The 25,304-nt window shown below is 32.3% G+C and overlaps 1 protein-coding gene across 1 annotated transcript; it reads right to left on the bottom strand.

Moving 5' to 3' along the window:
• Positions 1-3,580: 3,580 nt before the first annotated feature.
• Positions 3,581-24,450, bottom strand: B-H1 (homeobox protein BarH1). The gene is made up of 3 exons (XM_073979575.1): positions 23,031-24,450; positions 8,497-8,725; positions 3,581-4,711 (listed from the first exon to the last, which is right to left on the bottom strand). The coding sequence occupies exons 1-3, from the start codon at positions 23,785-23,787 to the stop codon at positions 4,090-4,092; spliced, it is 1,608 nt and encodes a 535-aa protein (XP_073835676.1). The 5' UTR covers positions 23,788-24,450; the 3' UTR covers positions 3,581-4,089.
• Positions 24,451-25,304: the final 854 nt, after the last annotated feature.

The raw sequence follows: 25,304 nt of genomic DNA, 5'->3' as shown, positions 1-25,304 counted from the left end.
ATGGGGGCTCTATCAAAACGTGAACCTATATAAAAAGTTTTCGGTAGAAATGTTTGTTAGAATCTGGAAACACAAAATATCAAATTACAACCAATTCGGTGGTCAAATAGGACTAATACCTTAAATATACTTCAAAGTGACGCGTACTTTATATGGGGTGTTATGGGCTATACCAAATACAAAATACGAAAATACAAAATACGAAATTATAACCATATCGGTGGTCATTAAATCTTCGACGCGTCACGCGTCACTTTGTATGGGGGCTATACTAAAACGTGGACCTATATAGTACATTTTCGATACCAAAAGTTCTACGTACCTGTAATAGATTTTACCAAAATTTCATCCACCTACTTCAATCCGTTCGGACGCTAGAGTGATTCCCACAGACGGACGGACATAGCTATATCGATGTAAAATTGCACGCTGATCTAGAATACATATATAGAGCCGAACAAAAAAGAATAATATTGTCCAGTGGATATGACAGTGTTGGATATGACAAAAACAATTGCTGTAATTGACAAAACGATTGTTGGAGTCACAATACTACATACGGAATCTAACAATATCTTTACAATACATGTTTTGGTCTTCGAATATTGTTAGATCAACCATATTTTTTTCTCTGCCTGAAGGAAATCGGCCTGTACGATTCACCTCTACTGGCATCCAGGATTCAGTAACGCGACCACCCCGCCAACTTTCCAGGCTTATTGTACAATATGGGCGGCTAACGGCAGTTTGAGGACACTTGTCAAATATTCAAATCCGGGTTTATCCAGTAGTTTAAGCATTACCATTGATATTCCGTGTGGGCCCAAACGTTTCGGTTGAGAGTGATTTAGCCGTTGCCCACAATTTACTTAATACTGTACCAATGTTGCATTGCTTTGATGGTCTATGCACTTTTAACACCACAATAATTGAAATCAAGATACAGCTCGCAATTTTTATTATACCCTACACCACATTGTGGTAACATACAAAAGGAAACGAAATAGACCCATAGTTCCTTTTGGGGATATACATATAATCACTTTCTGAGTCGATTTATGCATGTCCGTCCGTCTGTCCATGTATTTTTGTTCGCAACGTACAGGTCGCATTTTTTGTCCGGTTCAGCTGAAAATTGGGGACTAAAATTTTTTAGCCATAGGAAGAACGCTATTGCTTTTGGTGAAAATCGGTTCAGATTTGGATATAGCTCCCATATATATTTTCGGCCGATTTGACGTATTTGCTGCACCAAACACGCTATATATGCCCGATTTTGATGAAATTTGGAATGTGTGACTGAAGGAATAAGTGTAGGAAGGAATAAGTCTAGGAATAAGTGTGCCAAACTATATCGAAATCGGTTCAGATTTGGATATATCTCCCATATATATTTTTGGCCGATTTCGCATATTTGCTGCACCAAACACGCTATATAAGTCCGATTTCAATTATATTTGGAATGTGTGACTGAATTCGGTCTGGAAATAAATGTGCCAAATTATATCGAAATCGGTTAAGATTTGGATATAGCTCCCATAAACATTTTATATATTCACTGTGGTGTAGAGTATCATATAGGCGGCCCCGCCCGACTTTGATCACTTCCTTACTGGTTTTAAGATAGAGCTATGTAATTTGTTATAGAAGTTTCTTTTACTACTAGGATGTTTGGTATTGCAAATGTGCTATATCGGTCCACGTTTTGATATAGCCCCCATAGAACGGTACCTCTAGATTTTCGGTATTTTGAAGGTTTTAGCTTCATTATCATGCCGAAATGGCTGCAATTTGGTACTTACTCTTCGTTGGGGGTATAAAACTTTTCCTCAGAATTTTGTCAGTATAGGTCCACGCCTTTATATAGCCCCATAAAACAGTACTTCCCGATTTGCAGTATTTTGAAGGTTGTGGCCTCAATATTCCACCGAAATGATTGAAAGTTGGTATTTATTCTTCATTTGGGGAATAATACTTTTCATATGGAATTTGTTCGTACAGGTCCACGCCTTCATATAGCCCCCATAGAACGGTGCCTCCTGATTTTCGGTATTTTTAAAGTTGTGGCCACAACAACCCACCGAAATGGCTGAAATTTGGTATTTAGTCAACGTTGGAGGTAAAAACCTTTCCGACTGAAATTCTTCGGTACATGTCCACGTTTCGATAGTCCCCATTTTTCGTAATTCTGAAGGTTTTGACGTCAATATCCCACCGAAATGACTGAAATTTGTTATTTAGTCTTCCAAGGGGTTGTAAAATATTCCAGAAGAGAATTATCAGTATAGGTCCGCGTCTTTATATAACCCCCATAGAAGCGTATTTCTATAATTTCGGTATTTTTAGATTTTTGCCACATTTGCATACCGAAATATTGGAAATTTGGTATTTAGTCTTCTTTGAGTCTACATTGTTGTTGCTGAAATCCAGTATTTAGACTTCTTCATAAACGAAGGGAAACTGTTCCATTTTACTTCAATACAACTCGTGTTGGAGGGTATAACAAGTTCGGCCCGGCCGAATTTAACGGCGTTTCGCTTATGTTCACCTACTAACCTGTTGTCTTCAAGAGTAAATTGTCTAACTCTTGGATCTCAGCGTTCGTACGGCGAAGCTCATCATGTTCATTTGCTAGGCCCGTAGCCTCTGCTGGGAAATTTCCTCTGATTTCGGGTATTCGAACCGAAAAGTTCTCTCATCTTCCCGAGGATCTGAGGGAATGGGCAGCTCTTTGAATTCGGGTGGTCTTTTTACAGAGACGATAATAGGAAGGTGGTCTGAGCCAAAGGGTTGGCAGGATACGCCATTTATCAAGCCAGGAAATAGCAAACATTTCGTATTCAGTCTTCATTAGTTGTCTAAAACATGCTTGCAGAGAATTTTAGATATTGTGGCGCCCTATTTTCTGTATATTGCAGGTTTTAGCCACATACCGCCCGATTTTCGGTATTTTTAAGGTTTTAGCCATATATTTCACCAAAATAGATTAAATTTTATATATAGTCTTCACTAGGAAAGTCACGTTAGGCTGCAGTTTTCTGTAATTTTTTAGGTTTATAAGAGAAGCTAACTTTTAATTAAAACACATTGTTTTCGTAATACTTTTTAGCTAATTTTTATTATTTTTGTTTTTATATTAAGAAAAATAATAATTATTATTACACTTAAATATTTATATAAGCTACAATGATAAATATTATATTTTTTATACATTTATAAATATAATTTATACAAACTTAAACATCTAAACATTTAATGATGAACGACAAACGATCTTAAAACGACATTGGCAAATGTCACATAAAATACTTATTTGGAACACAAACAATTAGAAAATTTACAATATTTTTTTTTTATTTTATCATATTTCTTTCTTTATTTTTAAATATTTACTAGATCAAAAATGTACAAAATAAAATTTTTAAAAAATACTTTTAAATAATTTTTGAGTTTTAACGGATAAAAATAAATAGCTGATGAAGTGGCTAATTGAGTTGTTGTTTTTTTTTTAATCTGTACAAAATTAATTGCTAATAATTTGTAAAGTGTGATTTTATTTCAATAATTAAGTACACGATTGTTTTTTTTTTGTTACGTCTAATTTATTTTGTAATGAAAATCAGAAAAAACAATCATTAACAATAATACATACATACAACAGTACTGGTATAAATAGACTTGGTAAAAATGTTATTGAGCCTATTGTCGGCCATAATCTCTTTTATATTTGGCCATAAAATTGTTTGCTTTAGATTTCGACTAAACTCAGGATTTAACCATGAAAAATTTCATTTTTCTCTTCCGTGATACTTTTTTGGACTATGTTCTTGGGCCTTTAACGCCTACTACACTAGCCCTTATTATCAACGAAAACTGCTGCATCTGGGGTTATTTGAGGTAACCTTTATGAAAATATACTTCAAATAAATTGTGATAAAGCAATTCCGAAGTAATAAGTGCTAATGTAAACGTAGCCTTATAATGAACATTTCAGTGATAATTTATTTAAATAATATATTAATCTCTTTTCGTTAGCTTATTTCTTTCTCTTTAGTTGTTTTAACATCAATTCTCCAATTTTATATTACCTCAAACCTGTATGTGATCCTCATCATCCGACTGATTTTGTGATGAGCTATCAATTGACCTTCCTGGTGGACTGCCAGGATTTAAGGTGGGACTAGGAGATCTTGTGCCTGCATGTACGGGTGATGATTCAGCCAAGGGTGTGGGTGAAGGACTGGTGGGTATGGGTTTTACAATGCCACCGCTAGCACCATTACCAGCTAAAACACTGCCGCTCGATGGTCCATTTGCTGCATGTGGAGGCGATGTTGGTGGCGCCGTTGTTTGAGCTGCCGCCGTTGCACTTTGATAATAACTACTTAGCGATGACAACGAACTGGATGCTGTTAAATGTGAAAAGGGTGCTGCAGCAGCTGCCACTGGTAAACCAGCCAAGTGACTCATATTTGGTACGCCAGCATACAAACTATAGGGTAAAGGTTTTTGCATAGCTGCTGCAGCAGCTGCTTGTCGATAATACAAATCAATAGAATTGGGTGGGTGTCCGGCATGGGCTGCCTGGGCTCCAGGATATGGCCAGGCACCGATATATGGTGAACCGCCATACAAACGTTGGAATGCTGCAAAATTACCCGCTTCGGCGAGTAGTTCCAAGCCGACAGCTGTTTGACGTTTCCATTTGGTTCTGAAATTGAAGGAGGGCAGAAAATATTGGAAAATTAGTATATTGAAAGTAAGGTGGTAAAGGGGGAGAGAATATTCGGTAGGTATAAAATGATTATTTTCAGAAACATCCTTGAAGGCATGCGAGGAGACTTATTCATATCAAACAGTGTCTTCCAATTTCTTATCGTCAAGTCTTGTAGAAAAATACAGAGAAAAAGTATGCCAATAAATATTTATAAAAATCGGAACCTTCGGCATAGCCCAGTCCGCCTTTCCGTCTGTTGTAATAAATCTAGCTTCCATATATTTTTATTTTTGCATCCTAGTGTCTTTTTTCCATAGACAGGTCAAATTCAAAGATGGACTATATCGGCCCAAGTTTTGGTATGCTCCCCATATAACGATACCTCCGAATTTTTAAAATTTTGAGCATTTTAGCTGCATCTTTTGTCCGAACTAGTAGTTCCTAGTGCTGAAAATATTTCTTCTCAAAAAATTGACCACATAGGTCTATGTTTTGGTATAGCCCCGAATATAACGGTGCCTTCTGATTTTAAGTATTTTGTAGATATTAACTACCGTTTTTAACCGAGCTACCTGTAATTTCTCATTTGAGGTTCACTAAACTTCCCCACTGTCAGCATAGGTCCATGTTTTTCTATAGCTCCCATATAACGGTACCTCCCGATATTCGGTATTTTGAGTATGGTCGCTAAAATTTGCATTTGAGGTTCCCCGTGGCCACAAAACTTCAGCACAAAAAATAGGTCATAGGTCCATGTTTTGGTGTAGGCCCAATATCGTCGGTGTCATGCTTAAGTGTTCCATACGCCATTTTTGACACTTTGAGTTACAGGTATCTTTCAAGGGTTTCAATCCTGCTCTTTCTGAATTTCTAGTCGGTTTTCCTCTATATCTTATAGTTTTCGAGATGTACAAATGTCAATATGTTCCATATCCAATTTGGGCGCAAAAAAATCAGCTTTTTTGTTCCATATCCATAAAGTCTGGCGTATGGAACAAAAGAACTTTGACCTTTTTTTGTTCCATATCCATACCGTTTGGCGTATGGAACAAAAAATACAAAAACGAATTGTTCCTCACAAAAAATGATGGCGTTTGGAACAAAAAATTGCCCCTTTTTGTCAAGTTAATAACAATATGGCGTATGGAACAATTTGTTTTAAAGGACTAGGTTTAAAAACTGAAGAAGAATAGTTTTAAATCAAAATATTTTAAAATGTTGTATTGTTATATAAAACTAAAATTTATTTTTTCTTAAATTTAACGCCTCCCGCTTAACAAAAGTCATGTAAGATAAGTAAAATGTCAGAAAATTAATTAAAATAGAATTCTATTGCCACTACCAATAGCTCAATGAACGATTATTGATTTTTTCGAAAGGATTAAACGATGAAATAAGAAAATAAAAATAAGCTAATACAAATTATATTTTTCGAAAGTGGAGGAGTTCCCTCCTTAATTAAATGTAAAGGAAACATATAACAATGGTCCCTAAAGCATTTCTTTTCTACTGCAACTATTTCTTGAATTTTCAGCTCTGCAGCAGCACTTCAAATAACGGAGGTGGAACACAATTGATCAAAAGTTTGTTTGCTAAAATGTGACATAAAATGTTCCATATGACACAAATTGCCAAAACATGAAAAAAATCCCAAAAAATATAAAAATTGGGAATAACTTCTAGACTATAACAGATATCTGACTAAAATAAACTCCTAATATATTCTTTGAGTTTAGTTAAGTAGAACTGAGCTCTTAAAGTGATGGATTTTTGCACCACATCTAGCCAGTATGAACTCAAACATTAACTTTAGATTTTCTCGAATCAGGCAAATGGCGTTTGGAACACTTAAGCATGACACCGACGATATAACGGTGCTTCGGTATTTTGAGGATTTTAGCTACATTTATTAACCGAACTACCTGCAAGTTGACTTTTGACATCCCCACCGAAAATATGCAATATAGGCCCATGTTTTGATATAGCCACGATAAAATGGTACCTTCGGATTTGTCGGTATTTTGAAAATTTTGGCAACATTTGTGGAAACTATCTGTAATGTAACATATGTAACATTCTCCAAAAAAGTATTTTAGCAAAAATTTTTTGACCCAACTAAACGCAATTTGAAGTTTGAGGTTTCCAGGGGTAACAATACTTCTCCACCAAAAATTGTCAACATACCTCCGAACAGTATCTCGGAATTATCGGTATTTTGAGGATTTTTGTTACAAATTTTTACCGAACTGCCTGTAATTCGACTTCTAAAGTTTCCAGTGGTCACAAAATTTATGTAACAAAAATGTTCAAGACAGTTTAAAGTTCTCATATAAAGGTACCTTCTGATTTTATGTGTTTTGAGTATTTTAGCAACATTTGTTGACCGAACTAACTGTAATTTGATATTTGAGGTTTCCAGTGGTAAGAATACTTCTCCACCAAAAATTGTCAACATAGATCCACGTTGTGGTATAGCCCCCATATAACAGTACCTCTGAATTATAGGTATTTTGAGGATTTTAGTTAAACATTTTTACCAAACTACCTGTAACTTGACTTTTAAAGTTCCCAGTGGTCACAAAATATCTAGTCTTTCAAAAAAAAATATATATACATAAAAATTATTAATGTACATAAGAAAAATATTTAAAACCTATTCTATTATCCTTTTCGCTTTGTTTGTGGCACAATTTTTAAGTATTTATTTTTAAATAATTTTGTCTACTATTTTCCACTTGGTTGATATTTGCCTTCGTGTTTCACCATTTTGTAAAGTATGATGCTGTTAAATTATTGCCATATTCTCTGGCCACTCAGACACGCATCTTTAAAACAAATTATATGTTGAATATCTTTGGAAATGATATAGCTTAGCTGCACATTTCAAATTTCCCTTGTAAGTTGTTTTTGCAAACTTACACTTCCCCTCTTACACAATTTTTCTTTTGTTCGCATTCTTGTGGGGGGTTTTTTTCCGTTGTAATGTGTTCTCGTTGTTGTTATTTATATTATGGTTTTAATGTTGGCTGTTAAATGTGCAGCTACCAAACGTGGTAATTAAAAAAACGCAACTGCAAACACACTAACCAAGGCAATAAAACAAAACAACGATACTGAATAAATATAACGCACAAAAAACTATAACAACAACATTAAAGTGTTACTAACCGGCAGAAGTCGTTTTTCAGTTCAGTTCAGTTCTGTTTTTTTTTTTGTTTTATTAAATTCCACGAATTTGCAATAAGTTTTATAAGTACAAGTCATTTGCCAGGCAGGCCTAATGGTGCTGGTGGTGGTGGCTGTGGGTACATACGTTTTTTACTTCTTTGCTAAATGGTCAATTTTGTGGCCAGAAAAAACACAACTAAAAATTTAGCTCCCGGTGCCAAAAACATGATCCCAAAGACACATAGTCTCAGTGTTTGCAGAGACAACTTTGCCCAAGTCCTACCCCTTTTCCCCTCTTCTGCAGCAACACACACACAAAACTAATCTAGTCTGTGGCTTTGAATAATTTATGGTTTGTTGAGACGATTGTTGGCAGACTAGCAGTAGTCGCAATCACCAGCAATGGCAGTAATTTACAGATGCATATGGCAGAAAAATTGTCATATATGTAGCGTAAACTAACTGCTGCTGCCGTTGGCTTGTTAGCTAATGTTTTATCTTTTGACTGCTTGGCATGATTTTTATACCACCCTGAGATGTTTAGCACAAAAATTTATAATACATTATAAAATACTGCATTATAAATAATAATATTTTTTCTTTTTGCTTACCTTCGATTCTGATACCAAGTCTTTACTTGACAATCACTGAGATCCAATTTATGGGCCAACTCTTGCCGCTCCTGAACACTTAGGTATTTTTGGCGTTCAAATGATTTCTCCAATGTTTGCAATTGATGATCGGTAAAGGCGGTACGTGCTTTTCGTTGTTTTTTACTTAAACCGCTCATATCATTGGTGGAGCCACTTTTAATACTGTTGCCATCATCATCTTTGCCACCTAAAAACAAGAGTTACACAACGAAAAAAGGGCGGAGTGAGTTAAGAGGCAAAATAAATAAAGAAACAACAACAATAATAAAATAAAACTACAAAATACATACAAAAGAAATCATAAACATTAACTACACAACAAATTCCTTCATTACATACATATAGACATTAAAGTAGTAGTTGTTTTTGCCCGGACTTGTCTCAGCAATGCCCCAAAATTAAACGAAAGACTTAAGACAGAAACTTGTTTTGGTTGGTACAGTGATTTGCCTTACTACCTACCCAGAGTATCAAGAGATAAAAATGGAGAGAAGTGAGATATTATTTTTGTTCATTTGACTAACTACCCGAAGTGAGTGAGAAAACTAAGATATTATCAACATTACTGAGATTTTAAAGAACGAATTATCAGTGGAACATCACACGAATTCTCTCCTTCTTTATGAAAATTTGCCTAATTAGCAATAGTTTGAGAATAAGAGCAATTTTATCTTTTTATATGTGCATCCATTTGTGAGAGTCTCAAGCATAGACGAAGCTGGGTAACAGTGAGCTATGACTTTGGGAGACAACAGCTTTATTTCCCCCATTTTTATAATTTTAATAAAAAATATAATTAAAAGCATTATTTTCAATATTTTTAATATCGCTTTGTGAGAGCAAAATAGTTAAAATTTTCTATTGGTATTTTGAGAATGAGAAAAAATGTATCTTTTTATACGTGACGAAGCTGGGTAACAGTGAGCTATGACTTTGGGAGACAAGAGCTTTATTTCCTCTATTTTTTTTCTAAATTTTTGTGAAAAATATTTTATAACATATTGTAAAAAAACATATTTTCAATATTTTTCTCTATTTCCGAAGCTCGTATAAATATGACAAATATTTAAAAAATTTATTGATTTGTTATTTTTGCACTCAATTTTCAACATTGTTTTGTGAGAGCAAAATAACTTAAATCTTTCATTGGTGTATTTTATATTGTCTTTGGCTTTAATGTTAGTGTTCTTTTTTATATTCTCTTGATCAGTCAGTCATTTTATTTCCATTTTATTCCCCTTCCCCTTTTAGTCTACCTTCCATATTATTATGCAAATGCTTATTCTTATCATTTAAAAATTGCTGGTTGCTTGTTGTTGTTGTTCATTTTCTCATTTAGCTTAAAACGTTTCGACAAATTGTTTTAATTTCTTTATAGGTTTTTTCTATATTTGTTGTTGTATTTCTTTGTTTTGCAACCAGTTCTGTATGCAAATTTTGCCATTGGAATTTTATGTTCGTTCTGTTTGTGATTAGAAAATAATTTGTATTTTATTCAAAATTTATAGAAAAAAATGTATTAATAATTTCATTTGGCTAAATAAACGTTTAGGAGGAATTTTTAATAATTTTATTCTGAAACTTTGTTTGGAATTTGAATGAAGGCAGAAATCATTTTATATAATTTTCTGCCATAGGATGGCAGATACTAGAGAGGTTTATGTCAACAGATTTACTGGAAATTTGGGATTTGGAAACAAAAAATAATATAAACACCCATGGGGACCCAATTTGATATACATATATTGAAACAGATATATTGTTGTATTTTAAAGGAAAAGGAACTTCTATCTCATTGTTAATTTAATATCTATTACTTAAAATGTTGAATTCTCTGGAAAAAAAAAACAAACAAAAAATAAAAAATGTTTTACTCTACTTTTACTAAGCCAATTTCGATTTTGTATCTTTTCATTGACTGTAATTGTAAATTTATAATATTTTCAGTCTATGAGTAAGTCATTCATCGGCTTACTATTTTATATTATTTAAATTATATGTTTTATATTTTGTATATTTTCTATTTTATATTTTTTAGTTTATATTTTGTATTTTATATTTCATATAGCTTATATATTTTATAATTTATATTTCATATTTTTTATTTTATATTTTGTATACTTTATATTTTATCTTCTAAATATTATATTATATTTTTTATTTTATATTTTTTTTTACATTTTATAATTTATATTTTATAAATTATATATTTCATATTTTATATTATGTATTTTATATTTTAAATTTTATATGTTATATGTTCTATTTTTTATTTTTTATTTTTTATATTTTATATTCTACATTTTATATTTTCTATTTTATGTTTTATATCTTTTATATATTATATATTTTATTTTTCATTTTATATTTTTAATTTTTTATATTTTATTTTTTCATGGCATATAATATTTTTTTAGTAATTTCAAAAATCAATTCGATTTACTCTTTTATTCTTATTCCCGCAATTTTAAATGTTAAAGAAAATTATTATGTCATATTTGACTGACTGATCATCAACTCTTCAAAATACTCTAAATAATTTACACAAAATTATGTACATACTCTAAAAAAAGGCAGTGTAGTCGATCAATATGAGAAAAGATATGTAAACATAATTCTTACAAAGATTTAAATACATAAAAATTGGAAAACTCAATTGTTAGCATTTGTCAATAGATGGAGTTAAGCTCTGTTGTTACGATATCATAACAACATTCTGTTAAGTAGTTAACCATTTCAAGCGTTTTTAAAAGCCAAGTTCATCTTCAATGAACTGGAAACTGCTATGGAATACAATCCTGTTTCCAACTTTTTGCTTTCCTACAATTTGTATAAGCCGAATTGCGCTTTAGTGGGGTTTTATCATTAACAGACCCCTGTTGTTGGTAAAATGTTTATACACTTTGTTTCATAAACATTTGTGCATTATGCATCTTTTCCCGTCTTTACAGTTCTATGTCTTTGTTATTAACTTGTAAGACCAACACAAATAGTGTATTTCGTTTTTTAATCAAAATGAAATACTTGTCAAATTTTCTTTCAAAAATATATTCCAACTTCTAAACAAATACTCCAAGTAAACCAGTTGTGTCCATTGCACATAAGCTAATGAATTTTTCTTGTAAAATTTATTACTTCAACAATTTCCCTTGAAGACAAGTTAATTACACTTAAACTTCCTTGAAAAGCAAAAAAGAGCAACCCTTCAAATTTATTATACCCCAAAAATAATAGCGAAAATTACATTTAAACGCTAATCGCAAGAAAGCCAAACAAAAACTTAAAATTTGCTTTCATTTTTTTTTGTTTGTTTGTTTGTTTCCCAAAAAACAGTAATCAACTCCCTCAAAATAATCAACAAAACTCACACACAGCTAAGGTGAAATTTCTTCGTTCATAAAACCAAGAAAGAGCTTAACATGGAAACTAACGTTGATTTAAATAAACATAATTTGCCGTTGTGTGTGTTTTCTTCTTATTTCTATTTTTTTGGATGACTGTCTATTATTTAAACATTTTAGCGGATGTAGCGATTATTTTTGCTTTAATGTAATGATGGCAAACATACGTACATATATGCGAATAATTCTCTAGGAGGGGATTGGTAGAAACCCTAGGGTTTTAATGTACAGTAATGTTGTAGTTACGTTTATGTTTTTTCTCTTTGCTTTGCATTGAGTAGGAGTTTAAATTTTGTCTATTTCTTCTATCATCCATCCATATTTTTTGTTATAATTCGCATAATATTCATATGAATTATGTTTAACACTAAAGAGGTTATTTGCAAACAAAAAAACCCCCAAAGAATTATGGCTTTTTAATGTGTTGCTTTTAGGCTTTTAAATATTTCATGGCTAGCTATGATATGTATGTCTTTTTCTCCATGGTTCTTCTAAGCTAAAAAAGTGTTATTAGCAAAGGTATGTGATCATGAATTAGAGGTAGGTATGTTGTTGGCCGAATTGCTCTTCCTCTCCCTCATATTTATTCAATGTTTGCTATTTTGTAATACTTATTTTATATGTTGTCGGTTTTTCTACCGATAAGCAGGAAGCTTTGTGAACATTTTTTTTAATTTAACTATAAGTCATTGTATATTAACTGATATTAGAGTAAATTATATAGCATTTGTTCAGTTGAATGTTCTAATTCGTTCATTTGTTTTCATCTACGGCAATGTATGAAGTTAAGTTTTACATTGCATTGTTGTTCTCGTATTTTTTTGTGGTTCAATGCTGGCTGAAATTGTGGTGTATGGCATATGTTTTGTATTTTTTTCTAAAAGAAACACCCACTAAATAAACATGGCTGTTGTAATCTTTATTATTTAAAGTAAGTCGATTGAAATCGAAGCAAGGTAGGCAGCTATAAAAATATCGAAAAATTATGTTAAATAATAAAGCTATAAGGGATTCCTAATAGACATTGGATAAGCCTAAAAATTTGGAATCCCTAAGAATACACAAAACTACTTCGAATTGCATATGGGTTCTGTTTGACTTTCTGCGAAAATTGCCACCGCGAACTGGAAACTTTCGGCTATTGTAAATTTAGAATACTTCCCATATTTCGTATCTATTTGGAACTAATTTCTGAAATCCGTCGGCATATTTCGCACTTTAGCAAAATTATGAAAACTTTCAGTCGCTGAGCAAAGGCCTCGAAGACTATAAAACAAAGGGCAGCCCAATTAGAGTATGGCTTGGTCGTTCTTTATTCTTTTTTAAGAAATGACTTAGGCACGAATGCTATGCTTCTTACATGTATAGGCCTTAGGTCATTCAACCACCATCTATATTCTCACAGTGTTGTTATAAGGGAAATCATACCCATAAAACCTAATTTACGAAATATGTGCTTCATTTCAGGAACTGGATTCTAGTTATAAAAAATCTTAAAATTTGTTTGATGTAAATGTCTTATAATATTAACATAATAGCTCTGTTCCTTTACGTGCAAGAATCTTCAAGTTTTACCACTTTTTACCCGAAAAGCGTTTCTTTACTTCAGACAAAATACAATTCATATGGGAGCAGTTTACAACTTTTACTACTTTTGCCGGTTTTACCAATTTCAAAAGTAAAGGAACAAAACAAATATTGGGCGATTTCATTTAAAGCGTCCTCTATATATCAACATTAGAACAAGGCGAATATTTGTGTTTTAGTTTTAATTAATTAATGTGCATACTTCTCGGCAAAAGAGATCAGCTGATAGTGATTGAAATAAATTTTAAATTTTATTTAAACATCTATCCGTAGTACACCTTTCAGTATTGATAATTCAAAAAATCAAGGAATCGTTGTTTTCGTTGAACCAGAATAGATCACCAATTATATGCAATGGAATTGACAATTCAAGTGCTCTTCACTTACTAAAACCTATAACAATGCGCTACCATAGTACGTTAATATAACCGGATTTAACAAACCCACTGGATTTCAAATTTCAATTCTTTGCGTATACGTCAAGTAAATCTGCATTAAGAAGGTTAACCCTGCAAAAGGCTATAATATAAACATGGCCTAACATTGATTTTACATTGGATAATATTCTCGTGAAAGCGCCATCTATATATAAAATTAGTACACGACCAATTGGTAGCTTATTTTTATGAAAATTTTATTGACGTTCAAACTTTTAGGCAGAAGAGATCAGCTGTGATAGTGATTAAAGAATTTTTGAAATCTTATTGAAAGATCGATCAATATTAGATAGATCCGTTTTGATAAGTCAAATGATCATGTTATTGTTATTACATTCCTCTATTTTTGGTTAATGTCTCGCCAAAAGTCTAGGTTTGAATCTATCAGCCTTAGAACTATTGATATTTTGTATTGAAAAATCTCAATATCGCGATTGACTTTTGCCTATGGGCTACGTAAAAATTAATTCTTCGATGTTTCATAGATCATTTGTAATCGACTTCTCAATTTGATTCAAGCCGAAAAAGTATGCCAAATGCTGGAACGTGTCAAAAACGGGAGTCGACAAAGTCGATAGGCCGATAGGTCAACTGCAATGGCCAGATAACATCACACTTTCAACGATGAAAAACTTCTGCTCCCGTAATGTTGTCGATATTTGCTGAGTTTTAAAGTCATGTACAACTTCTCTAAAAGTGATGTAAATTAAAAATAATAATATAATTCATATCATTTAAAAAATTTAAGATTTTTATGAAATAAATTGTATATATAAGGTACTGGTGTAAGCATCATTGAGTGTTGTCAAAACATTGTTAGATTCCTTTTATTTGGGGAAATGAAAGCCCACTTTTTGAAAAATTATAATTAGAAACATATTTTTACGAGAATTGTTTGTAGTAAGTGGATTAATAGCGGATTCAGCTGATTAATCAACCACAAGTGCTTTAAAAGGCCTATGTATAAATAAAATTCCTAATAATGTGCCTTAGGCATTATTTTTTATGAATGCACCTCGAACATGATTCTATTAGATTCTTTATACCCAAAATCGCATTAGTAGGAAGCTTAGATATCACTCCATATCATACTCTTCAATTACCGCTCCTAATTTCCTATCCGCCACAATATATATAAACGAGTTTCGGCACAGAGTTTTAGTCAATTTTTAAAATCCTGAATTTTTGTAATTAATATCATTATTGTCTCGGGTGTACGTGCTTAAATTTCAGAGAATAATTGATTGGGAAATGTTGAAGGAAAAATGCTGTGGCAGGGATTTCAAAAGATTTGAGAGAAGCCAAGATCAGTGAGGGATTTATTTGGAGAGAATAATCAAATTGCGTCATGTTTTAAATATCTAGATTTCGTAATTTTGTTGCAGGTTCACTATTCGATCAGGTGTGCGTTATAAGCCCTACGAATTTCGAATAAAGCAACTGAGGACGAATTTCGTACTCTGCTTATAGATTCCATTGTGTTATTAGTTAAAGTATTTAAAATTCTCGCTTAACTATTTATTTTGCTTTATAGTTTTTATTTATTCAAACTAATTCCAAATGCAAGGCAAATAATTAATTAATGCCAGAGGTAATATCTATGCGAAAGAGTGTATATAGCTTCCGCTTACATCTAATACATTTGTTTCTTCCTTAAATGCTTCTGTTCTGGAGCGGAGTGAAAAGCGCCATCTTTATTTCAGCTGTCATACTATTATTGAGACAAGTATTCAATGAAAGACAAATTGATGGGCATAGTTTTAGGCGAAAAATAAACACTACGAATTTGAAGCATAACAATTGAATTCAAATTCTGACGGATTAGTATTAAAATAACAAAATCTCGTACTCCTCTTTTAGATCCCACTGTGGTATTAGTTACAAACCACACTTAAAGCATTTAAAATCTTTCTCTTTATTAACTACTTTGCTTTGTTTTTTTAACTAATCCCAAAATACAAGTCTAAAGAGTTAATTAAAGCCACAGGGATTATCTATGCGAAACAGTTTATATAGCTTCCGCTTACTACTACTGCATTTGTTGCTTTCTTAAGTGCTTTTGGTGAACAAAAAAACTAAAACAAATAAATGTTGTTCGTTGTAAAAACTAAGCAAAGCGTGAAAATGCAATTTTTCTACTCAAGTTTGAGTTAAAGACCTATATACATAGTATGTATAACATATACATATATGTATACACATAATGTAATCTAAGCAAAAAATACACTTCACTGATTTAGTTGCAAGACTAGGTAAGTGTTTAGTTGTAAGTGGTGTTTATTTTTCTTTATTGTAAATTTGTTTAAAATTAAGTAAACTTTGTGAGTGCCTCCAAAACAGTATTTGTAAGGTTCCTGTTTTTAATATATTCCAAAAAAGAAATATTGGTTGTTCCACTAGTCCATATTAATGCATGTATATGGAAAGAAATGAATAAATTAAAAGCCTCCTCTTAATTCCATTTCTTTAAATTTAATATTCAAAAATATAAACATTTTAAAAATATAGTATTATTACTATTTTAGTGGGCTTTTTACATTGCGTTTTTCATTGCAATTTGTATTTACACGCTTCGCTGGTTTTTCTATTTCCTAATGTTTGCCGTCGGCGGCATACATATACATGAGATTGCTTGAGTTTGCAGTTTAACTTGCATTTTCCATTCTTCACTTCTGGTTTTCTTGTCTGTTAAATTGTGATTGTTTTTATTATTATTACTTTTTTTGGTTTAGTTATTGTAGCATAAACTAAACATTCAAAATCTAATTTCATAGTGGATGATTTGATTTTTGTTTGAAATTCTTTTTTAGTGATAAAAACTAAAGACTTAAGTGACAAACTTGATTAATTTCATGCAAAATTAGTTGATTTTCTTTGGGGAAGTTGAACAAGTGGTGTTGTGGGAGAGTTTTAAAGGAAAATGACCCCAAATAAATGTATGGGTTACAACAACACGAAAATTGGGGCAATTTTTCACCTTTTTTGGGATATTTCTGCATAATTTTTTGGGGCATAATTGCATTTCAATGAAAATGAAGAATTGCTACAAAACTTGAAAATGCAATATCACCCCAAATTCGAGCTTGCTTTTAGTTTGGGGTCATCTGCGTTTTCAATGAAAATTACTCCTAGTAGATGTTTCGAATACTATGACCATGTAAAATTGCGCAATTTTATTATTTCCCTTGACGACTTCTTTAACATGGCATAATCATAATCAAGGAAGTTTTTAATTAGTTATTCTATTTTTATGAGAAAATTATTTGATATTAGCGAGAGGATGGTTTATGGGATCGGTAGGGGTAACAAAACCCCTACAGATCAATTTTTGAAAAATGATACCAAGTCTCATTTATATAAGGTAGAAGTGACAATCAGCTGTATTTTTACTATTTTGTAAACGTAATAGGGTCTACTCGTGAAATTTGAAACTTCGAAATTTGCTACTATAAAATTCTTCTTTTCATCGTAAACGTGTAATAACAATGACCTACGACAGTTCTGAATGTTTTATATTTATATTTTGATGCAAATTTGTTCTATTTTAGAGGATCTTCAAAATGTATTTATGTTTTTAATGAGAAAAACTTTAGAACGACTCCATTATTCAATATTTTCTTTGACATTAAGTTTTCAATAACAACAATGTTGTTTTTGTAAATTTGTTAGTTGTTGTAATTCATGCATTTACCTTATATAAATTTTACCTTAGTCACGTCAGATACAGATGTTTACGCTATGGTGGCGAAAAATAACAGCTTATATCCATATAATTTAATTAGTTATAATATTTGTATGAATAAAATGGTATGGAGTTTAGCGTCAGGATGATTGAAGGGATCGGCAGGGGTAATGAAAAAATCGCGCGATTTTTTCATTACCCCTACCGATCCCTTCAACCATCTTGACGCTAAACTCCATACAATTTTATTCATAAACATATTATAACTAATTACATATAATTTATTTAGTTATAATATTTTTATCAATAAAATGGTATGGAGTTTGGCGTCAGGATGGTTGAAGGGATTGGTAGGGGTAATGAAAAAATCGCGCGATTTTTTCATTACCCCTGCCGATCCATTCAACATTCCTGACTCTTAATTCCATATAATTTTTTTTATAAAAATCGCGCAATTTTTTTTATTACCCCTGCCGATTTCTTCAACCATCTTGACGCTAATATCCATATCAAATAGTCATACTTCCATTTTTTATACAAATCTTTATTTACTTAATTGTTCATCCTTATCAAAAAAGGTTTCTTATGCATATTAAACATTTGTTGTTCTCCAGCTTTGATCATTTATGATCAGAATACTATACGAAATTCCACATTGTGAATAATAAGACATAATATATACATAATTGTTGTATTGCTTAAAATGTATATTTAACTTTTAAATTCAACATTCATCCTTTCGTCCTTGCTGCAGGGAACCAATAAGACACAATAATAGTTTTAATCTAAAAAACTATTGTCCCAATTTTGGGACAATTTTTCTTTTTGATATTGGGCTAATTTTGCATTATTTTGGGGTCAAAATGCACACAACATAATGGGGTCAAACTTCATAATGCACGTATACCCCAAATTTGGGGCAATTTTTAACTTTACGTTTGGGGTGATTTTGTTTTGGGGCCACTATTCGCAGAGCCGGAATTTTGTGGTGATGCTATAAACAGCAACAACTCAAGTTGGGTAGGATCTTGAATTATTAGTTGAACCTTATCTTTATTTCAGAAAAAGGCAAAGTTGTGGTTATTTTGATGTCTGCGTTCGGAGATAATAATTTGTGTCAACGAAGGCATAGCAGTGGAAAATGATGGTCTTGCAGTTATTCCAGTTTAGGTAATGCCAAAGAAATTCTCAATGGGGGTGTTTCTTTGGAGACATATGTAGCTGTATGAGCGAATAATTGTACCTTGGGTAGACATAGCCTTTTTTTTTGAATAAAAAAAGAAACAAAAAACAAGAAGACTGATGAGAATCGGTGGCGAGGTCCGAAACTATAGTCTTCCCTGCCTAACACCTTGATTGACAATGATCATTTTTTCTACTTATAAATAATAATTGTTTTAATAAAATTTTGAAATAACAGATCTGGAATTAAGCCTAAACATTTAAAAAAATTGTGAAATTTGTTTAAATAAGTAAAAAAAAATTTCAATTATTTACTGTGTGCATTTTGTTAATTTCTGAAATTCTCTTCATTAAGCTTAACTCTAACCAGAAATTAATTAAAAATGATCTTCGCCCTAATAAGCAAAATTTCCAAAAAAATTTTGTTTTTTTAAAGATGTTTGTTCCAGAATCTTCAAGAATTTGCAAATGTTTAATACGATAACAATTTTCCCGTTATGGTAGCGAAAAATTATTAAAAATTAGTGGATTCTTGCAGAGCTGCAACAGACATAATATTGCGTAAAATGTAAGAAAAAAATTAAAAACCATTTAGAAACATTAAAAAATTTTCTTTTTACTGATTGCTGACGATATTACTCATTTAATCATACAGAAGATAGAACAGAAAACGATCCTTACTTTAACTTAAACCCTATTTTACTAATTTTTTCTTTCTTTTTTGAATGTTAGAATATATAAATATTTCAGTTTGGTTACAAACGGGTGTGGAAAATTAATATTTCTACTCTAGATTAGAAAATACTGTAGAAGGGGAATTGTCAAATATTGTCTTTAAAAAAGTTTTTTTGTGCGAAAAGAAGGTTGATTTTTGTTGGAAATAAAATTTTTCTATTGTTTCTGTAATTGAGACGCAAAGTATAATCAACATAAAATTGACAAAAAATTGTTTTCTTTTTTGTTTATTTTTATCTATGCTTGAATTTTCATTCTAAATGCCAGATAATTGGTTTCGTATATTGAGAACTAATGTAAATTTGTGAATTTTTTAAATAAAATGATAAAAAATATGAAATTAAATGTGATTTTGTTATTGAATATTAATATTTTTATAACTTTTAAGCGTTTTTGGAGTGTTTAAAAATGACATGTTAAAAAAAAAAAACATACAATTCCACTTGCAAAACCCAAAGTGACTTTATTCCGAAAAATTTTTCGTTTTCTGAAGAAGCTAAATACGGAATAAATTCCACTTTCGACCGGAATTCGTTTCTGTGACATTCATGATAATCAATGTTCCAAATTCCATAAAAATCTAAAAGTTTTTCCAGCTTTAGTATTTTTCATTTAAAAATTTGAAATTTTTGCAAGTTTTTTTTTCTTTGGTGCGGAATATACACAAAATATCCATAAGATATATTGCATAGCTCTAAGGGGCGGATAAATGATTTGTTCAAACAATATTCTCGTTCTCCAAATCCGTTGGATGCCCACTTTTACCAATGACATGCATATAATTAATATAAAAAGTCCCCCTCTCCAGAGTAATGTTGGCCATATTTTCTGAGTAGTTCAGCCATGTAAAACATTTCTGTAAGTGGTGTCTTAAGAAAAACCGTTCGGACTCAGCGATAAACAGTAGGTCACATATCATTGAGCTAATATTAATCAGGTGAGCACTCATTGATATGACAGAAGTGAGTTTTATGTTCTCAAATCTACTTTGGATATTTTGACTTCATCTAAATTTTAGAGCTAATCGTGGCAATAACTCTGAAACCTATTCGAATCTTGTTTTAAGCTCTGCCACAAACTTTTAGATATGAGCATGAAGAAAATATTTGGAGATATAATCAACTCGAAAACGGCAATTATTGACTCAAAATTTATTTATTAAATTATAATATAAATTATAAAATGTATAATATATTGATATAATTTGCAGCATATCTCCACAACTGTTATTTTCCGTAGTATTAAAACATTCGCTGGAATGTAATGTACAACTAACTAACTCTTCAGAACATTCCATTGTTGTAAAATGCGGTGAAGTCCCTGTCAACAGTATTTTGGAAGGTATGATATAAAATGTGGAAGGCATGATATAAAATACTGCTAAAAAACACCAAAAAAAAAAGAATTTAAAGACCAAATCTCAATCAATCTTTGCTTGCTTTCTTAGCTTTTCAAACCCAAATTGTAGAGGAGAACCACGTCGGCATTTTAAAGAGGCATTCCTGGTATTCCTTTAAAATTTGCAATTTAACAAGCCAACAAAGCAAGCTACGAGCTGATTAAGTTTGGGCCTTTAAAATTTCAGAATGTTCTGAAAAATTGGTTGAAATTCCAAGAGTTTAGATGCTTCTGACCAAAAGAATCCAGAATTTATGTAAAAATGTTGAATATTTTGAGATTTTAACGTGTTAGAAGCGTTTTCTAGTCGATGTGTTTGACGCCTTAGTTCTACTTCTTTAGGGCTACAATACTGCTGAAGATTGCAAAGCGAATTTTCTATTAGTTTCTGAGATAAAGTCGCGATCAGGTTTAGATGAAATCATGGCATGTATGGAAAATGAAAGGACCAAAATTTATTTCTTGCAATTCCTCTGAATACCATCACTTAAGTCGAAAAAAGACGTATGTCTCTTGGTCTGAACTTTGGTATATAACACTGTGCAACAAGGTTTCTGTGCAACAAGGTTTTGTCATTAACGTGTTCAGCATATCGGGAGCTAAATATGGTAAATATTTCAGATACATCCCAGATGTCAATATAAGCGATAACCAATGGGTATGTCTACTTACCAATACATAACAAATTAGGAATATACAGAAAAACAAAACATAGGTTTTTTCTGAACAAAAAACGGGAAAATGTCAAAAAAGACAATGAAAACGTGACAATATTGATTACTTGTCAATGATAACCGTACCTAAAATTCTCTGAGCAACATTCTTTTGGATATTTGGAAGCTATAAAATCTCATCTTGTGGTACTTTTACTACGGTTTAAGAAAGAAAGGACGAAAAGGACATGAAAGGAATTGAGTTAGAAGAATGAAATGTTCTACAAAAAGATTCGCCATTCGATTTGACTGAAGACATGTATTCTCAAAACGAAGCTACAATAACGGCAAACAGAGATATAAAGCTATTTTCTCAAGCATCATAGGCGAAAATTCAAAAAATTCATCGCGCGATATCTCAGAAACTTGACCTATGGGGAAATTTTTCTTTTGGGTTCTTAATATACTCACTAAGGGCTTTCATCTCCAAAAGGAATTTTCCACCGCACAGACCTTGAGTTCCAATTTGTGGCACAGTGTAATTAAAGACTCGCCAGCAAAGAAGTTAACATTTTGGCATGGATCAACTGTTTTTTAAGTATTTTACTCGTGAATTTATCCAAATCTTTCTTAAGTCAGGGATAAAATACGTTTTGAGATTTGGAAAAAAACACATAATAATGGTCCCATAAAGTGCAAACGAAAAACCACTAAAGCTTCCAGCGAAATTTGATTGAATTATAATAGCTGTAAAAGTAGTTTAGGTCCTTATAAGAGAATCGCTATGTATAACACACCTCTAAGGCTATCTTGATCTACATAGTTCAAGTTATTGTTAAAAAATCTAACAGTTTTAGGGGTATTTTGTTAACTTCCTGAAAATATAAAATATTTACAAAGCCCGACGGGGACCCTGATTTTGGTTAATGATTTCATTTAAGATTAATTTCTGCATATATTTTGCTTTGCAATTTTGTGATTATTATTCCACTTCCTAGACCAATCCTATGTTTTCCATGTATTGCAGAAGAAATTGCGTCGGATATGTATTTATTAAAAGTATTCAATTTGTTGCGTTATACATTTTACAAGGCTTCCGAAGAAAAATAATTTAGTTTCTTTTCCGAAGGACCCACAAAATTGCTACCATATAATCTTGGAAAATAAACTAAATTAAATCCAACTAATATGTGTTCAGCTTCTATTTTTTGATTTTCATTCTACTTCCTATAGAAATTTTAAAATATTTCTTAGAAAAACTAAATCTTCTCAATTAAAATAACAATTGCATGTCCACTATATCTAAATGTATCCTCTTTTCTGGTCGAACACCAATATCAATCTTATCATCCTAACCCTACAACCCCCTATTCCACTCGCCCTACCCCCCATTTTAGTAAATTAAAGCTCACCTCACCATTACTACAAACGCTGTTGTCATCCAAATGTCCACCGCTGCCATTTTCACTATCACAATCTTCATTGTCCTGATAATCACTGCTGTCATCCAATTCGGCTCCATGATTACGTTCAACGGCGGCGGCTCTTGCTGCGGCAGCAGCATTTGCTGCTTGGGCATAATGTTGTTGCATAGCAGCAGCATATTGAGCAACATTTAAGCCATTTGAACCCATTTGTGTTGCACCGACGGGAAATCCATGCATTTTATGACCAGCATTGGGGTGTTGTGATGCTGCTGATAATCCTGAGGGGGGAGATGTTGTATTGCCATGTTGTTGTTGTTGTTGATGATGATGAGCCAATGCTGCTGCTGCATGATGGCCAGCAATTAATGGCAATGGTTGTTGGCCCCCCAAAGCCGGATGTTGAGCATGAGGATGCTGTAATGCTGGATGCAGGGGATGTGTGGTCAAATGATGTGGTGGGGATTGATGATGCGGATGTTGTTGATGCTGCTGTTGCAATGTGGGGGAATGTGATGATTCTCCATTGTTGTTGTTATTATTATTTTGTTGTTGTTGCTGTTTGTAGAAAGCAGCCGCCGCATTGGCAGCCTCAACGGCTGCAGCGGCGGCAGCACTACCCGCCAATATATCATTGATCATGAAACGTGAACGATTCGGTTTGAGATTGGACATTTTTTGATGTTCATTGGCATTTAGAGACGGCGTTAATATGGTCATTGAATCTTTCATGGCCACCACACTTTTCATAAAAGAAGTTTAATTTCTTATACACGCACAACACGTTTGACACTTGAGATCACAAAGTTAAAATTTTTTATTTGTCACTGTAATACAATTTGTTTCAAAATTTGTTTTCTTTTGAGCTTTACACGTACAAATGATGTTTGTTTAATATACAATTTTTCCTTTTTGTTTGTTAATTAACACTTGTCATTGTTTTTAAGTATTTTTGGTGTTAATATTTTAATTTTTTGTTTGTTTCTTATCACCAATAATTATTTGCTAATTTTTTCTTGTTTTATATTTTAATTTGGTATTCTGTTTATATTTTTTATTGGTTGTTTGAATTTATTCCGTTATTAATTTCTGTTTCTTTTATTTGATCTACTGCGCTTGCAACGTTCACATTCACGTTCAAAACGAAACTAACCGCACCTGCCCAAGTCACAGACACAAAACGTATCTTTCAGTTTCAACTTGTGATGACTGAATGAACGTTGAACAAACTCAAAAACCAGTAATTGCCTACTTGGTTAAGAGGTGGCTGGCTGGCTGGCTGACTGACTCTTTTGAAAATAGTGGTAGTTGTTGCACAAAAAACAATAAGACCAACACAAACAGCAACAAACAGTTCCCAGCGTTTGTAGCCGGCCGTGGTGGTGATTATGTTAAAGTCAGTTACAAATTTACGGGAGAATCCACAGTTGTTTATAAAAATAGGTGGTTGTTTTTTTTTTCTTCGTGAATCGTGTTTATTGATTCTCACATGCGCCTTATCGCCATAGCTATCTCTTTCTAGCTGAGTTGCTTTTTATCGAATACACCTTTTGTTTACTCACACATTTGGACGCCATATTGGCTTCAAATATTACGCCTTAACACCTACCCACCAATACCAGAAGGTAAATTAGCAATTCAAGAGGCTATTTACAATATCTGTCCTCTCACTCTCTCAAAAGTAAAGAAACAAACGCCACACAATATACATATGACTTACTTTATTGAAACTCATTGTTACTTTAAGAACCAAAAAATAAAGTTTTGATTGTTTTTGGGCTATAATTGTTTGACAGTATTAAAGATAATTTGTCTCTCTCAACAACTAAACAACCACCATTATAGGACTACTTTTACATTACTTTTACCTTACCAACGTAAAGGGGAAGGAAAATACAAGAAACAACATACCTATTGAAACTCATCACACCAAATTGTTGAACATGTAGGGGAAATTAACTCAACATGTACTGAGGTGAAATGACCTTCCCCATGCTGTAACCAACCACAAAAACTGACAGGGTAACTGTGTGTTGAAAGAGGCATTTGTTGCGGAAACACAAATTACCTTAGTGGTGAGTGGTGATCTCATCACACAATATTCCACAAACAATCTAAAAAGAAAGGGGAAAGTGGTGAATAAATTACCCATTGCTTATTTTATAGCATCTCTTCATCATCATCAAATAATTCAAGAATTGGAGTTTGCTTTTGACTGAGCGTTATTAGTCCACAAACAAGGGGCGTTGTGGCGGTCACTGGGGTCA

The sequence above is a fragment of the Musca autumnalis genome, unplaced genomic scaffold, assembly GCF_047663935.1.
Source record: "Musca autumnalis isolate F117 unplaced genomic scaffold, ASM4766393v1 scaffold_3, whole genome shotgun sequence".
In the NCBI taxonomy this organism is placed as follows: domain Eukaryota; kingdom Metazoa; phylum Arthropoda; class Insecta; order Diptera; family Muscidae; genus Musca; species Musca autumnalis.
This window is presented reverse-complemented; position numbering and strand designations above follow the sequence as displayed.